The sequence below is a fragment of the Acinonyx jubatus genome, chromosome C1 (genome assembly GCF_027475565.1).
Source record: "Acinonyx jubatus isolate Ajub_Pintada_27869175 chromosome C1, VMU_Ajub_asm_v1.0, whole genome shotgun sequence".
In the NCBI taxonomy this organism is placed as follows: Eukaryota; Metazoa; Chordata; class Mammalia; order Carnivora; family Felidae; genus Acinonyx; species Acinonyx jubatus.
In genome coordinates this window covers 140,268,119-140,282,787 of record NC_069381.1, presented here as the reverse complement: position 1 = coordinate 140,282,787, position 14,669 = coordinate 140,268,119, and the positions used below count along the sequence as shown (strand labels likewise).

Sequence of the window (14,669 nt, the reverse complement as noted above, 5' to 3'; positions counted from 1 at the left end):
TACCTAGGAGTGGAATTGGTGGGTCATGTGGTAATTCTATGTTTAATTTCTTGAGGAATTGTCAAAATTCCAAAGCTGAGCCATTCATTTAATATTCCCACCAGCAATGCAAGAGAGTTCCAATTTCTCTATGTCCTCACCAGCACTTATTTTTAATTTTAAAAAATCATAGCCATCTTAGTAGATGTGAAGTGGTACCTCTTTGTGATTTTTATTTCCATTTCCTTAATGACTAATGATGTTGAGCATCATTCATGCTTTTTGTCCACTGTATATCCGCTTTGGAGACATGTCTATGTAAATCCTTTGCTTATTTTTTAACTGGGTTGTCTCTTTGTTGTATTGTAAGAGTTCTTAATATATACTGGATACTAAACCTGTACTAGATACATTATTTCAAATACTTTCTACCATTCTGTAGGTTGTCATTTTACTTTCTTGATGATGTTCTTTGATTTACAAAGTTTTTAATTTTGATGACGTCCAGTTTATGTATTTTTTTCTTTTGTTGCTCCTGCAAAGAGTCCATTTCAAATCCAAGTCATGAAGATTTTCTCCTGTTCTAAGATCTTTATGGTTTTAGCTCTTGTAATTAGGTCATTGATTCAGTTTTAGTTAATTTTTATACACGATGTGAGGTAGGGAATCCAACTTCATTCTCTTGCGTATAGATATCCAGTTGTCCCAACACCATTTGTTGAAGACTTATTTTACCAGCTGCTTTTGGACACTGCTATAATTGTAATGCATCAACTCCATAGCTATATAGTTTATAGTCCTGAAAGGTAACAGCTTTGTTCTCATCACTTCTGTCACATACCTAAAGAGGAGTCAGTGCTATCTAGTTAGGAGATAGCTTGCCATGGTGAACAGATATGATAACGGTGTCAGTGTATGTAGAGGTGATTTTCAGTTGTCATAGATTTTTTTTTTCCCTCCAAGTAACCAAACAAGAGTGTGAAAAGGGCATTTTTTTTTTTAATTTTAATTTTAATTTTTGAGAGAGACAGAGCATGAGCGGGGGAGGAGCAGAGAGAGAGAAAGGGACACACAGAATCTGAAACAGGCTCCAGGCTCTGACCTGTCAACACAGAGCCCCACCCAGGTCTCACCCCCACAAGCTGTGATATCATGACCTGAGCCCAAGTCAGATGTGTCACTGACTGAACCACCCAGGTGCCCCAAAAGCGTATTGTCTAAATAGAAAAATGGGACTTAGGGGGTGCGTGGGTGGCTCAGGCCGTTAAGCAGCCGACTCTTGTTTTCCGCTTGGGTCATGATCCCAGGGTCATGGGATTGAGCCTCATGTCAATGTGGATGTGGAGCCTCATGTAGATGTGGAGCCTGCTTGGGATCCTCTCTCCCTCTCTCTCTGCCCCTCCCCTGCTCATGCTTTTTTTCTCTCAAAATAAAAAACATTAAAAAAAAAATGGGACTTAGAACCCCAGCCAAAAATAATCTTCACCATATTTCTTTCCTGGGAAGCCTTCCCGTCGGGATTTCCACCTACATGTTATTGGTCAGAACTGTCCCAAAAGGCTATCATTAGGAGCCAGTGCGTCTGGGAAGGTGAGTATTTTGCTTTCTAGCCTCTATAAAGAGAGAGGGAGGCAGGGGACAAGATGACTGAGAATGAATATAGAGTGGGCCATGCTAATCTGCCACAGAGATAGACATGTCCACATGTGTTTACAACCTGGTGTTACTATTTTTGTGCCTGGTAAATAAATTCAAAGTTAAGTTGGTCTATTATTCCATGGTCAAATAAGCTCTTAAGATTCTCTAATATGAGTATACCATAGTTTTTTGTCAATAAGGCTAGATTTAATATATTTGCATCCAACTTAATGATTAAAACTGGGACTTTTTTTTCTAGCCTTATGAGATATAGAAAAGATCCTGAAAATGGAGATGGGGATAAAAGCTCCAAACTACTCTTGTCTGTTCTATTTTGAAAAATGAAAAAATTAAAGATGTATTAGCATTCATTAATGCGTTTGATAACAATTATTATATGCTGGGGATGCTAAGACCTGAATTTCCAATCCAGAGTTGTATTTGTGGCGTTGCCATGCACTAACTAGTTGTATAGTGTCAGACATTGCACTTTGGCTTGATTGAAAACCATACTTGGGTGCCTGGATGGCTCAGTCGGTTAAGCATCTAACTCTTGATTTAGGTTCAGGTCATGATCTCCTGGTTCATGAATTCGAACCTCCACATGGGGCTCAGCGCTGACAGTGCAGGGCCTGCTTGGGATCCCCTCTCTCTCCCTCTCTCTCTGCCCCTTCCCCACTTGTGTGCTCTCTCTCACAAAAATAAATAAACTTAAAAAAAAAAACATTTTCATACACATTGTCACTGAATTCTCTTAACACTTGTTAGGTAGAGAGGTAGGAAAAGAGGGTAAGGTCACACAGCTAGTAAGTGGCAAAGCTGGGATTATAAATCTGGGTCTATCCGATGCTCAAGCATGTGCTTTCCTCCACTGTACTGGTGTGAAATAATCTGTTTATTGTCGTTGTCAGGTAATACCATGTAATGACTTCCTTTCACATACATCACTGAGATTGATGAGGCCCCTAAGGGCTCACATGGTTACAAAATGCCCTCAGATGTGACAACGCTCCTGTGAGGAACAGCATAATAGTGGCTGGATCAAGTTAGTGTGTGCACTGTACTACAATTAGTTCTGTCATACAGGTGGGTTGATCAGACCAGAGCTTGATGTAAACAGACTGGCTCTTGGTGAGAATCTGTGAGGAAGGAGGAGGGGTCAAACATCTGGGAAAGCAGGAGGCTAATGAAGCATGTAGAGTTCTTTGTTTTCTGAACAGAAAAGCGCAAAATTCAAGGGATTTCTAAGGAAAACAACAGGTGACAACTATTTGAGGCTGATTTGAACTAGGAGAGTAGTTCTGAGTTGAAGCCTAAAAATACAGGCAGCCTCCCCCCCTCCCCCACATAGCCCGATTTGTATAGATTTGTATAGATTTGTTCAAGGTCTCTTCCAATTTTAAGTCCCTGTAAGTCTGTGTTCTTCCCTGGGACAGAAAAGTAGAAAAATCAGAATTTGAATATTATTTGGCATTTAACTTACATCATCCAGCACCTTCATGTGAACTTCTAAAAGAATTCTTCCTTTAAACGTTATCCTGGAGTGGTATGTGTCCATTTGGTGATTTGGGTTTTGGTTTGGTTTTTGATTTGGTGTTTAGTCTTCTTTTGGCTGTGACATTTTCTCAGACTTTACTTGTTTTTGATGACTTCGACAGTGTTGAGGAGTACCAGTCAAATATTTTGTAGACTGCCCCTCAATTGGGATTCGTATGGTATTTTCCTCATGATGACAGTAGAGTTATAGGTTTGGGAGAGGCAGGCCACAAAGGTAAAGTACCCTTCTCTTCATGTTATATCAAGGGTACATATTAGCCTGACATCACGGTTGATGTTCATCTTAATCATGTGACTGAGGGAGTGTTTGTCAAGTTTCTCCAATTCCTCTTTCCATGCTATGTTGGAAGGAAGTCACTAATGCACAGCCCACACTTGAGAAGGGGGAGTCATGTTTTCCCTCCTTACGGGTGGAGTATCTACATAAGTTATTTGGAATTCTTCCACATGGGAGCTTTGTCTCTTCTCTTCCATTGTTTGTTTGCTTATTTATTTATTTATTCAATCATTTGTTTTTATCACTGTGGACTCATGGATACTATTTTATACTTTGGGATGCATTCCAATCCTACTTTATTGCTCAAATTGTTCCAACTTTGGTCATTGGGAGCTCTTTCAGTTTGTTCCTGTGTCCCTTTAACATACCCCCAGTCATTGTGCTTTTTGTTCTGTTTTGCTTTGAAAGCATTCTTTACTTTCTGGCACTACAAGACACTCGGGGTTCATCTTGTATATTTCCTGCCCCAGTCTTAGGATCAGCCATTTCTTCAAGGTGCCCTGGTTGCTTTTGGTAAAGATGGTATTACAAACCGAGACCTGGGTACTACATGTGTTTGTTGCTACTGATAATGTTATTTCTCGGCCCTTGGCTGAAAGCAAGAAAATATGTGTGTAGATTAACCTGTGTGTATATATTTGTGTATATATATATATATATACACAAATTTATAAATATCCATATAGTTATCTGTATAAGCTACACCTGGGTTCATACTGATGTTTCTAACTTGAATCCATTACCACATGGATCATCCTAGCCTCTTCTCCTTATTTATCTGTAACTGTCCACTCCAACAATAGAAAACATGGCTCCCATCATGTGCCATCGATTTACTTAATTGTTCAATTCCAGTATATATGCATAGTGATTTCGGAATTGGTAACCCATACCTCAGGAAGCAACTTTATCAGCAGCAGTAGAGTGCTTATGCACAGTTCCTTTGGCCTTTAGTCTCACAGACTCCACTCATCTCCAAAGATACTTAGACCACCACCCATCCCAATCCTTGCTCCCCCACCAGCCTTCTTCGGTGAGGTTGTTTCATATATTGTCATACAGTTATATTCTTTTGTTACATTCTGCATTCCATTCTGGAACTTCTCAACTTCCTAAATGAATTTTTAAAAATTTGCACATATTAAGGCTCACTTTGTGCTGTAAAGTTCTACAGGTTTTGATTGATGCAGTGTCATGGATCCACCATTATAGTATCATACAGAATAATTTCACCACCCTAAGAAAATCCCTGCTATGTTTCACATATTCAACCCTCTGCCTCCCAAACCTCTGACCTGTTTACTGTTTTTACAGCTTTGACTCTTCTAGAATCTCAAAAAAAAAAATGTTATAAAATATGAAGCTTCAGACTGACTGGCTTCTTTGACTCAGCACTATGCATTTAAGGTTTATCCATGTCTTTCTATGGCTTGCTTGTTCATTCCTTTTTATCCCTGAGTAGTATTCCATGGTATGATTATACCATTCACCTATTGAAGGACATCTTGGTTGCTTACAGTTTTGGGCAATTAAAAATAAAACACTATAACATTATAAACATTTGTGGGCTGGGCTTCGTGTGGTATTTCAAATCAATCATGTAAGTACCTAGGATCATGATTGTTGGACTGTATGGAAAGTCTATGTTTAGCTTATGAAGAACCTGACAAAATTTAAGAAACTGATAAACTGTCTGCAAAGTGGTTGTGCCAGTTAGCATACCCATCACCAATGAATAAGAATTCCTGCTGCTCCTAATACTAACAACTAGCATTGTCCGTTGTTGTTTTTTTTTAATTTAGCCATTCTGATAGGAGTGTAATGGTATTGTATTGTTTTCATTTGTATTTCCCTAATGATAAATGATGTTGAGCATCTTTTCACATGCTTATTTGCTATCTATAGGTTTTCTTTGGTAAGGTATCCGTTCAAATCTTTTCTCCATTTTTAACTGGGTTGTTGTCTTATTGCTGAGGTTTTTTTTTTTTTAATTTTTTTAAATGTTTATTCATTTTTGAGAGAGAGACAGAGCATGAGCGAGGGAGGCGCAGAGAGAGGGAGACATAGAATCTGAAGCAGGCTCCAGGCTCTGAGCTGTCAGCACAGAGCCAGACATGGGGCTCAAACCCACAAACTGCGAGCTCATGACCTGAGCTGATGTGGGATGCTTAACTGACTGAGCCAGCCAGGTGCCCCTTATTGCTGAGTTTTGAGAGTTATTTTTATATTTTTGTCTACAAGTTTTTGAAAAATGTTTTAATGTTTTTATTTATTTTTGAGAGAGAGAGAGATAATGCACAAGCAGGGGAGAGACAGAGAGACACAGAATCTGAAGCAGGCTCCAGGCTCTGAGCTGTCAGCAGGGCTCGAACTCATGAACCGCAAGATCATGACCTGAGCCACCCAGGAGCCCCAACAAGTTCTTTTTCTTTTTTAAGATTTTATTTTTTTAAGTAATTCTCCACCCAATGTGGGGCTTGAACTCATGAACCCAAGATCAAGCTCCACATGCTCCTCTGACTGGGCCAGCCAGATGCCCCTTTGTTTGCAAGTTCTTTACCAGATTTGTCTTACAGATATTTTTCCCCAGCCTATCACTTGTCTTTTCATTCTCCTAACAAGGTCTTTAACAGAGCAAAAAATTTTTAATTTTAATAAATCCCAACATACCAATATTTACTTTCTTGGATCATACTTGCATCTAATTTTTTTTTTTTTTTACATTTATTTATTTTTGAGAGACAGAGAGAGACAAAGCATGAGTGGGGTAGGGGCAGAGAGAGAAGGAGACACAGAATCCGAACTAGGATCCAGGTTCTGTGCTGACAGCTCAGAGCCTGACATGGGCCTTGAATCCACAAACCGTCAGATCATGACCTAAGCCAAAGTCAGACACTCAATGGACTGAGCCACACAGGCACCCCTGATCATGCATCTAAAACCTCATCTCCAAATCCAAGATCCTATAGGTTTTCTCTGAGAAGTTTTATAGTTCTATACTTTACACATAGATGTATAATCCATTTTGAGTTGTTTATTTTTATTTATTTTAACTTTTATTTTTTTTCAATTTCACCATTTTTAACTCCTCTCAGTGCGGAGCCCAACTCGAGGCTCAATTCCACGACCCTGTGATCATGACCTAAGTCAAAATCAAGAGTCGGATGCTCAACCAACTGAGCCACATAGGTGCCCTGAGTTAATTTTATATAAGGTCTGAAGACTTTCAAAACCAACAGCTTTCCCCCTCACACCTGGTATAATTTAATTTTTCTGGAAAACTTCAAACTTGCTTTGTAGTTTTAAATAATATCCAAGCATTATAAGTACATAGGATAAAAACACTTCTTATTAAGTTTTTATTCTTGGTGAAATGTTCATATCGTACGGAAGTATATCATTTAAAACGTGCCCTCTCCCCACACATATATACACATACAAACATGCACAGACATTATTTTGCACAAATGTGATCGTTGTTCTAAAACTTTTTTTTCACTTAGATGTCTAAGTCTGCACATACACTCTCACCTCTCTTTCATAACTATAGTTTTATCTACTTGCTTATTTTAAAAAGTAAGTGGTAGAGCTGGGAAATCAACTCTGTTCCTTTTATTTATTTTTTAATTTTTAAAAATTCCAGAAAAGGGTGCCTGGGTGGCTTGGTCAATCAAGCGTTGACTCTTGATTTTGGCTCAGGTCATGATCTCATGGTCATGAGATCCAGTCCCTCGTCGGGCTTTGCACTGAGGGTGAAGACTGCTTAAGATTCTCTCCCTCCTCCTTTGCTCCTCTCCAGCTTGTGTATAGGTTCTTTACATTTTGGATACTAACTTTATCAGATAATGTCATTTGTAAACATCTTCTCCCATTCAGTAGATTGTCTTTTAGTTTTGTTGTTTCCTTTCCTGTGCAGAAGCTTTTTTATTTTGACCATAGTCCCACTAGTTCATTTTTGTTTTCGTTTCCCTTGCCTCAGGAGACCTATCTAGAAAAATGTTCTTATAGCCAATGTCAGAGAAATTACCGCCTGTGCTCTCCTCTAGGTCTCACAGTTAGTTCCTTATAAAAATAACAGCTTTACTGACAGAATTCACATACCATACAATTCATCCACTTAAAGTGGTTTTTAGCATACTCACAGATACGTGCAACCATCAATATAATCAATTTAGAACATTTTCTTCACCTCCAAAAGAAGCCCTTTACCTTTAATTATCACTTCGATACCTCCCAGCCTCCCTAGCCCCAAGCAACCATTCATATATTTTTAGTTTCTAAAGATTTCCCTATTCTGGACATTGCACATAAGTGGTATTTTACAATATGTAACTTTTTGTGATTGATTTCTTTCACTTAGCATAATATTTTCAAGGCTCATCCATGTTGTAGCATGTATCAATACTTCATTCTTTTTATTGTAGAACAATATTCCACTGTATAGATATACCACATTCTTATTTTTTTATTAAAAAAATTTTTTTAACATTTATTTATTTTTGAGACAGAGCATGAACGGGGGAGGGGCAGAGAGAGAGGGAGACACAGAATCGGAAGCAGGCTCCAGGCTCTGAGCCATCAGCCCAGAGCCCGACGCGGGGCTCGAACTCACAGACCGTGAGATCGTGACCTGAGCTGAAGTCGGACGCTCAACCGACTGAGCCACCCAGGCGCCCGAATATACCACATTTTTTAAAATCCATTCATCAGTTGGTAGACATTCGGGTTGCTTCTGGTTTTGGCTATTAAGAATAATGCTGGTATGTACGTTCTTGTATAAGTTAAAAAAATTTTTTTTAATGTTTATTTTTGAGAGAGAGAAAGAGACAGAGTGCAAGCAGGGGAGGGGTAGAGAGGGAGACACAGAATCCAAAGCAGGCTCCAGGGTCTGAGCTGTCAGCACAGAGCCCAACACAGGGCTCGAACTCACAAACCGTAAGATCATGACCTGAGCCAAAGTTGGATGCTTGACTGACTGAGCCACCCAGGTGCCCTCTTGTATAAGTTTTGCATGGACATATTCTTTGATTTATCTTAGCTATATGCCTGGGAGTGGACTTGCTGTGGTAACTCTGTGTTTAACTTTTTGAGGAACTGTCAAAATGTTTTCCCCAGGAACTGTACCATTTTACAATCCCATCAGCCGTGTATTGCAGTTCCAATTTCTATCTTTGCCAACACTTGTTATTATCTGACTGTTTGATTATAGCTGTCCTAGTGCATGTGAAGTGGTATCTCATGGTTCTGATTTGTTTGCATTCTCCTGATGACTCATGATGCCCAACATCTCTTTATGTCCTTATCAGTCATTTGGCTATCTTTTTTTGGAGAAATGTTTATTCAGATTCTTTGCCTGTTTAAAAAATTATTTTTTGGGGGGGCGCCTGGGTGGCTCAGTCGGTTGGGTGTCCAACTTCGGCTCAGGTCGTGATCTCGTGGTTCGCAAGTTGAGCCCCGCATCAGGCTCTGTGCTGACAGCTCAGAGCCTGGACCCTGCTTTGGATTCTGTGTCTCCCTCTCTCTCTGCCCCTCTCCCACTCACACTCTGTGTCTCTCTCTCTCAAAAATAAACATTAAAAATTTTTTTAAAATTATTTTTATTACTGCATTGTAAGATTTCCTTATATATATTATAGATAGGAGTCCCTTACCCGGTATATGCTTTGCAAACATTTTCTCCCATTCTTTGGGTTGCCTTCACTTCCTTCTTTTTAAAAATTTTTTACCTTCACTTTCTTGATAGTGCCCTTTGAAGTACAAAAGGTTTTCATTTTGGTGAAGTCCAATTTATTTATTTTTTCTTTTGCTGCTTGTACTTTGGTGTCATATCTAAGTATCCATTGCCAAATCTGAGTCATGAAGGCTTACCCTTATCGTACATTTTTTTCCAACAGTTTTACATTTTTAACTATTTCATTTAGCCCTTTGGTCAATTTTGAGTTAATTTTTGTATGTGGTAAGAAGTAAGTGTCCACCTTCATTCTTTCAGCTCTGGTGCTGGAGGCAGGGACAAAGGTGCACCTCTCTTTGAGTGACAGCACCCCTTTAGGAGCTGAGCCCTTGGCAGAGAGGGGCAGCGGTCCCAGGCCCCCAGGCTCGCCTCTGCCCAAGCAGTCAGGGCCCCAGTATCCTCGGTGGCAGGGTGCCAAGGGTAGACCTCCATCCTACAAGTGGGGGCTGGGCTAACAAAGGAAGCCCCTCCTCCCTGCTGTATTTGATTAGAGTTCAACCTCAGCAACAAGGAGCTGGGGGCAGGATGAGAAATAATGTCCTGTCCATCCAAAGTAGATAACCCTCCCACTGGAGTTGACGGGAGAGGAAGCCCTGTGTTCGAGGCTGCACCATTGTGGAACGGAGTCTCTCCCTTGCCGAGATGGGACAGAAGCAGGGAAAGAGGGAGCGGGTCTTGGTTCAAATACCGCAGACTCTCAGTTTCCTTACGGAGTTTTAGTAAATTTTCTTGAATAAATGTTTCTTTATTTGTTGTGTACCCTTAGGGCCATTCCAGAGATTTAAATAAAAAAACAAAAACAAAAACAATTTTCACCAGTTTCGCTGTGGGGTGGGGGTGGGTACAGAGTGCACCTCACTGTCAGGCTGCTGTAGATTCTTTTTTGAAAACTCCAAGTCAGCGACTGTGGGCAATGAAAAACCAGAAAACTCAAACCACAGAATAACTCATTCTATATATATTGATTAGATATCAGCTATTAAAATGGCTCAGAGCTAAAAATGGAAGGAGTTCTGCATTGGCAGACGTACTACTATCCATAAGCTTTAGGAAGTGTCTACTATATGTAAGGTATAAAAATATAAGATAAAAAGCTAAAAATCTGTTTTGGAAATTAGGAGATTTTCATGAAAAAGAGAACTAATAAACCAAAGCAGCTATACTAAATTCCCGGGGAAAAATACTCCAGTTTTTCATAGGCATGAGAAACTATCCAGGACTGGAGTGAGTGGCCAAGGAGGATTTCTGTGGGGGAAGAGTTGGCTGGGGCACGTTTGGAGGTGAAGGTAGGCTTCAGCTGGATGGGTGGGCTCGGGGTAGGGCACATTCCAAAGCAGAAGTGCTAAAATGGGATTGCATTTAGTATGTTTGAGAAATAATGAGTGGACCTGCCTAGTTGCTGGAAGGTCTATATGAAGAGATTAAGTGAGAAATGAAGTGATGACCAAAAAGCAGGGGAGAGGAGAGGGCTTTGGTCTTTGGGACTATGGAGTCTGAACCCTATTTTGTAGGCTGCTGAGAGCAATGAGTGCTTTTTAGAGGAGGGACTTGGGCAAAGAGATTTTAGGAAAATGACTTTGTGTGTAGCGTGTAGTTGGAATGAAGTGTGTGTGTGTGTGTGTGTGTGTGTGTGTGTGTGTGTGTGTGTGTGTAAGTGCGCACGCGCAGAGTCCGGAAGCAAGAAGACAGACTAGTTTTAGACTGTTACAAAGAAATGAAGGTCTGGATTAAGTGAAGAAGGCGGGAATGGAAAGGAAGTGTTTGGTGGGTGGTAACATAATCAGGACCTCAATATGCGGCCAATTGTTTCCACCAAAAATAATACTAGAATACAAGGTGACATGGGCTGATTTAGCAGTTTGAGTTACTATATATATTTTGATGGGTTTCTCATGCAGTATCTATAGTTAAATGAGGTCTCTTTATTTTTGACTTCTCACATATTTTTCTTCCCTCTTCTTATTACTTCAAATTCCTCTTCTCCACAGTTTGCTTTTGCTTTGATTTCAAATTAACCTCTTATATGTATTTGCAGGAGGAAACCAAGGGGTGCAACAATGGCACGGATCGTGGATGGTTTCAAGGATGAGTTTCTTCCCTTGAAAACAGCTATCCGCGTAGAAATGGGAGGCACGTGGCCAACTCTGGCTTTTTAGCAGGTCTAACATGACCTTCAAAACTCCTTAGGACACGCCAGTCTCCTGCGAGGCTGCATCTCCCATTAGGCTGGCAGGTTCTCCTGCGGCCGCCTGGATGTGTTGGCTCCGGGTTGTGAAAATAGAGTTGACCAAACAGTACAAAAACAGACAAAAAACAAACCAGAAACCCCCATGCCTTACCATGGCGGGCTGATGAGTGAAGTCGTGCAAGGAAGGTTCTGCTCGTGCCCTTTTAAAATTCCAGTGCAACACACACACACACACACACACACACACACACACACCCCCGCGCGCGCCCGGTCGGCTCTTCCCACTCCCTGCCACACTGCACCAGCGTCCCTCCCCAAGTCCTGATTCATGAACCGTGCCACCTTTGTCTCATTTGAAACTGTGCAGACTATTTTAATCCTTCCACCCCCACCCCAGATTCCCCCCCTCTCCATCCTCTGGAAAGCTCTGATGTAAGGCGCTCGCTAGGTGGGGGAGCGCTTCTCCCGGTCGGCTCGGGTAGGCGAGATCCCCAGAAGCCCCCTCCGCGGGACCTCTGCCTGCCGGGCCGTGACCCGGGTACCCCGTTGCGGGCGCGGGAGAAGCGCCTTGGTCCCTTTAAGGTGTCTTGCTCTCCGAGGTGCGGGCAGGGAGCCCGGGAGCCGGGGCGGGTCTCGCTGCCGCCCTCCTCTCCTCCCGCTCCCCGGCCTCCGGGGGCCTGCCCGCCCTCCCTCCGCCCGCCGCGCGCCGGCCCGCCATGCGGCTGTGAACCATGTCCTCCTCCTACGCCAAGAACGGGCCGGCCGACGGGCCGCACTCCCCCACCGCTCAGGTACCGCCCCCTCCTCCTCCCCCCTCTCGCCCCGGCGGCCCGAGCGCGCCCCGCCTTCGTGCGGGCAGCGCGGGGCCCCCAGTCCTGAGAGTCGGCCGCCGCGCGCTCCCACCCCTCCTCCTCGTCCCTCTCCTCCAGCTCCTCCTCTGCCTCCTCCTCCTCCTCACCTCGTCCGTCTCAGCGCTCCCGCTCTGGAGCCCGCAGCCTTCCCCAGCCGATGCCGGGGACCCGGACCCCGCGCCCCGAGAGTCTTTGTTAATGGATGTGGTGGGTGCTCGCGGGCTGCTCTCCTCCGGCATCGTTGCAGCCGTCGAGGCTCGTGGTGGGGGGGGTGGGGGTGGAGGCTGTATCTGGGGACCGCCGAGGAAACTGGGATACGGGCTCTGGGAGACCCTGGGGAGCTGGTCCGGAGGCGGACGCTGGCCCGGGGTGGTCGTCCGGCTCCGCGCTGCGGTCCTCACCGGCTTCTCTCTGGCCCCGTGTGTCGAGTCCAGGTGGCCCGAGGCACCACGACCCGGAGGAGCAGGTTGAAAAGATCCGATGGCAGCACCACTTCGACCAGCTTCATCCTCAGACAGGTAGGAGGCGGGCGCGGGGAGACCGCGCGGGCGGCAGGTTGGGGAGAAGGCCCGGTGCGGGACGCGGGGGTCCGGGATCCGAGCGCTGCCACCCAGAGTGCGAGCGGCGGGTAGAGTCTCCTTGCGCCCCTTTCCGGCAGGGGCCGGGCGCTCCCGCCGCGTCCTGCTTCCGCATCCTCCTGCGCGCAAAGTCTTCCCGGCCGGGCGGCTCCGCATCGCCCTCGAAGTTTGTGCGTTCGAATGCGAGTTGCTGGGGACCCGGTGTAGGGCAGGGATGTTGAATTTAAGACTGAAAGTATTTCTAGTTGCACTTTCCGTGTGTGGTAACGTTTTCAAGTCGCGTACTTGACTTTGAGTAACCAGAGCCCCAGGGGCCCCGCACGGTTTAATTTGGCTGACAGGTCGGGGTCTCTGCTGTTTGTCGTATTTCGAATACTCTTCTTAATGTGGGTCTTGGGAGATTTCTGCCAGCTCTGGTCAAATGAAAGACGCTTTGAGCAGAAAGTTTGGTGTCACTTGGGACCTCTGCTTTGGTTCGCTTAGCTAGGGAAAAAAGACTGCCCAGACCTGGTTCTATTGAAATAAGCAAAGGTCGGCACTCAGTTCGAGGGTCTGGGTGGTACTACACTTCGTGTTTGTTTTCTTCGTAGTTGTTTCCGTCTGTGTAGTTCTAGTGAGCGTTCTGTGTGCTAAAACATCGCCGATTACACTGAATGCTTAGGTCTCTTTCACCTTGACACAGGAGATTGGTCCTTAATTTTCTACTGCCCATGTGCTGTAAATGAAACCATCTCTACATAGCTGCTGGGTGCTAGCGAGATCTTGCAAAAGTGAGTCACCTTGATCTCTCTTTGGAGCGGAAAAACTCTGGAGGTGTGTGCTTTCAGGGTGGCTTAGGAATACTTTGGTTGTGGCCCCAAGACGCTTTTATCCCAGGCTCTGCTGTGGGCTGCTGGAGTGACCTTGGGAAGTTCTTTTCCCTCTAGGTCACTGAGAGCATTGTGTAATATGTTTTTAACCAATGATGGCAGCTGGGGTGTGTTTCCTTAGTGATTATCATCAATTTAAACATTATCTAGGACAAATGGGCTTTAGATTCAGAATTGGACACAGACTTATCCTAAAGGGTTTAGAAAGCATATTTAGATAATATTTATTATGCAGTACTCATTTTCTGCAAACAGATTGTTACCACTACTGTTTTTAATTCAGGGAGCACCAAGTATTTACATTCTTCAAGTAAATATATTTTGGATCCTGAATTCGTTCTAAAAGTGCATTCTATTCCCTTTGCAGTGCGTAGATCATTTGTGCATTTGATAAAGCGAAGACATTCTTCATCTTCAAAAAATTTTTCACTTATGTGACTGAGATCTTGTTGATGTTTATTTTGTAGGTGCCTATTTTTGGTGGTGTTTTATTGTTGCAAATTCTTAGAAATACTAATTATACAGCAGTGTATTCTGTGAGCTGTTTGACTAAAACTTTTGAGTTCATCTTAACTGTCACTTCACTAATGCTTTAGACTTCCAACCACAAACAAAACAATCAATATTTTTTCTAATATCCTTATTCTTTCCTCAGTTTACTCCAATAAATGAGACAATGCATGGATAAGTTCTTGATAAGTGTGTTGCTATGTATTGTCTTAAAAATGTAAAAAGTATTGCATGCTAATAATTTTGGGAGTAATTTAAACCGGTGCAATGTATAGGACAAATATGTTTCATTAATCTTTCTGAAACTGGGATTTGTTGATTTAATAAAATGGTCTAATTTAAATATAGAAGTTAGTTGTAATTGCATGATATATACAGTCTTTTTCTGTATAAAAATAATACATAATTTTTGTGAACACTTACAGTTGAGTAAGTATCCTACACACGATCTTGATTAAAAATGGCATAATGGACCCTTCTGTAATGGCTAC

The 14,669-nt window shown here is 42.9% G+C and overlaps 1 protein-coding gene across 2 annotated transcripts in view; it reads left to right on the top strand.

Moving 5' to 3' along the window:
- Positions 1 to 9,175: 9,175 nt before the first annotated feature.
- Positions 9,176 to 14,669, top strand: part of CACNB4 (calcium voltage-gated channel auxiliary subunit beta 4) — a 255,792-nt gene continuing 250,298 nt past the window's right edge. Inside the window, exons 1-2 of one of the 2 annotated variants that reach the window (XM_027055769.2) lie at positions 9,176 to 12,161; positions 12,656 to 12,739. In XM_027055769.2, coding sequence (XP_026911570.1) covers positions 12,102 to 12,161; positions 12,656 to 12,739 — 144 coding nt within the window. In that variant the 5' untranslated portion in view covers positions 9,176 to 12,101. Of the gene's footprint in view, positions 12,162 to 12,199; positions 12,429 to 12,655; positions 12,740 to 14,669 lie in introns of those variants that run through there. The other variant, XM_027055771.2, reaches the window with a different exon arrangement.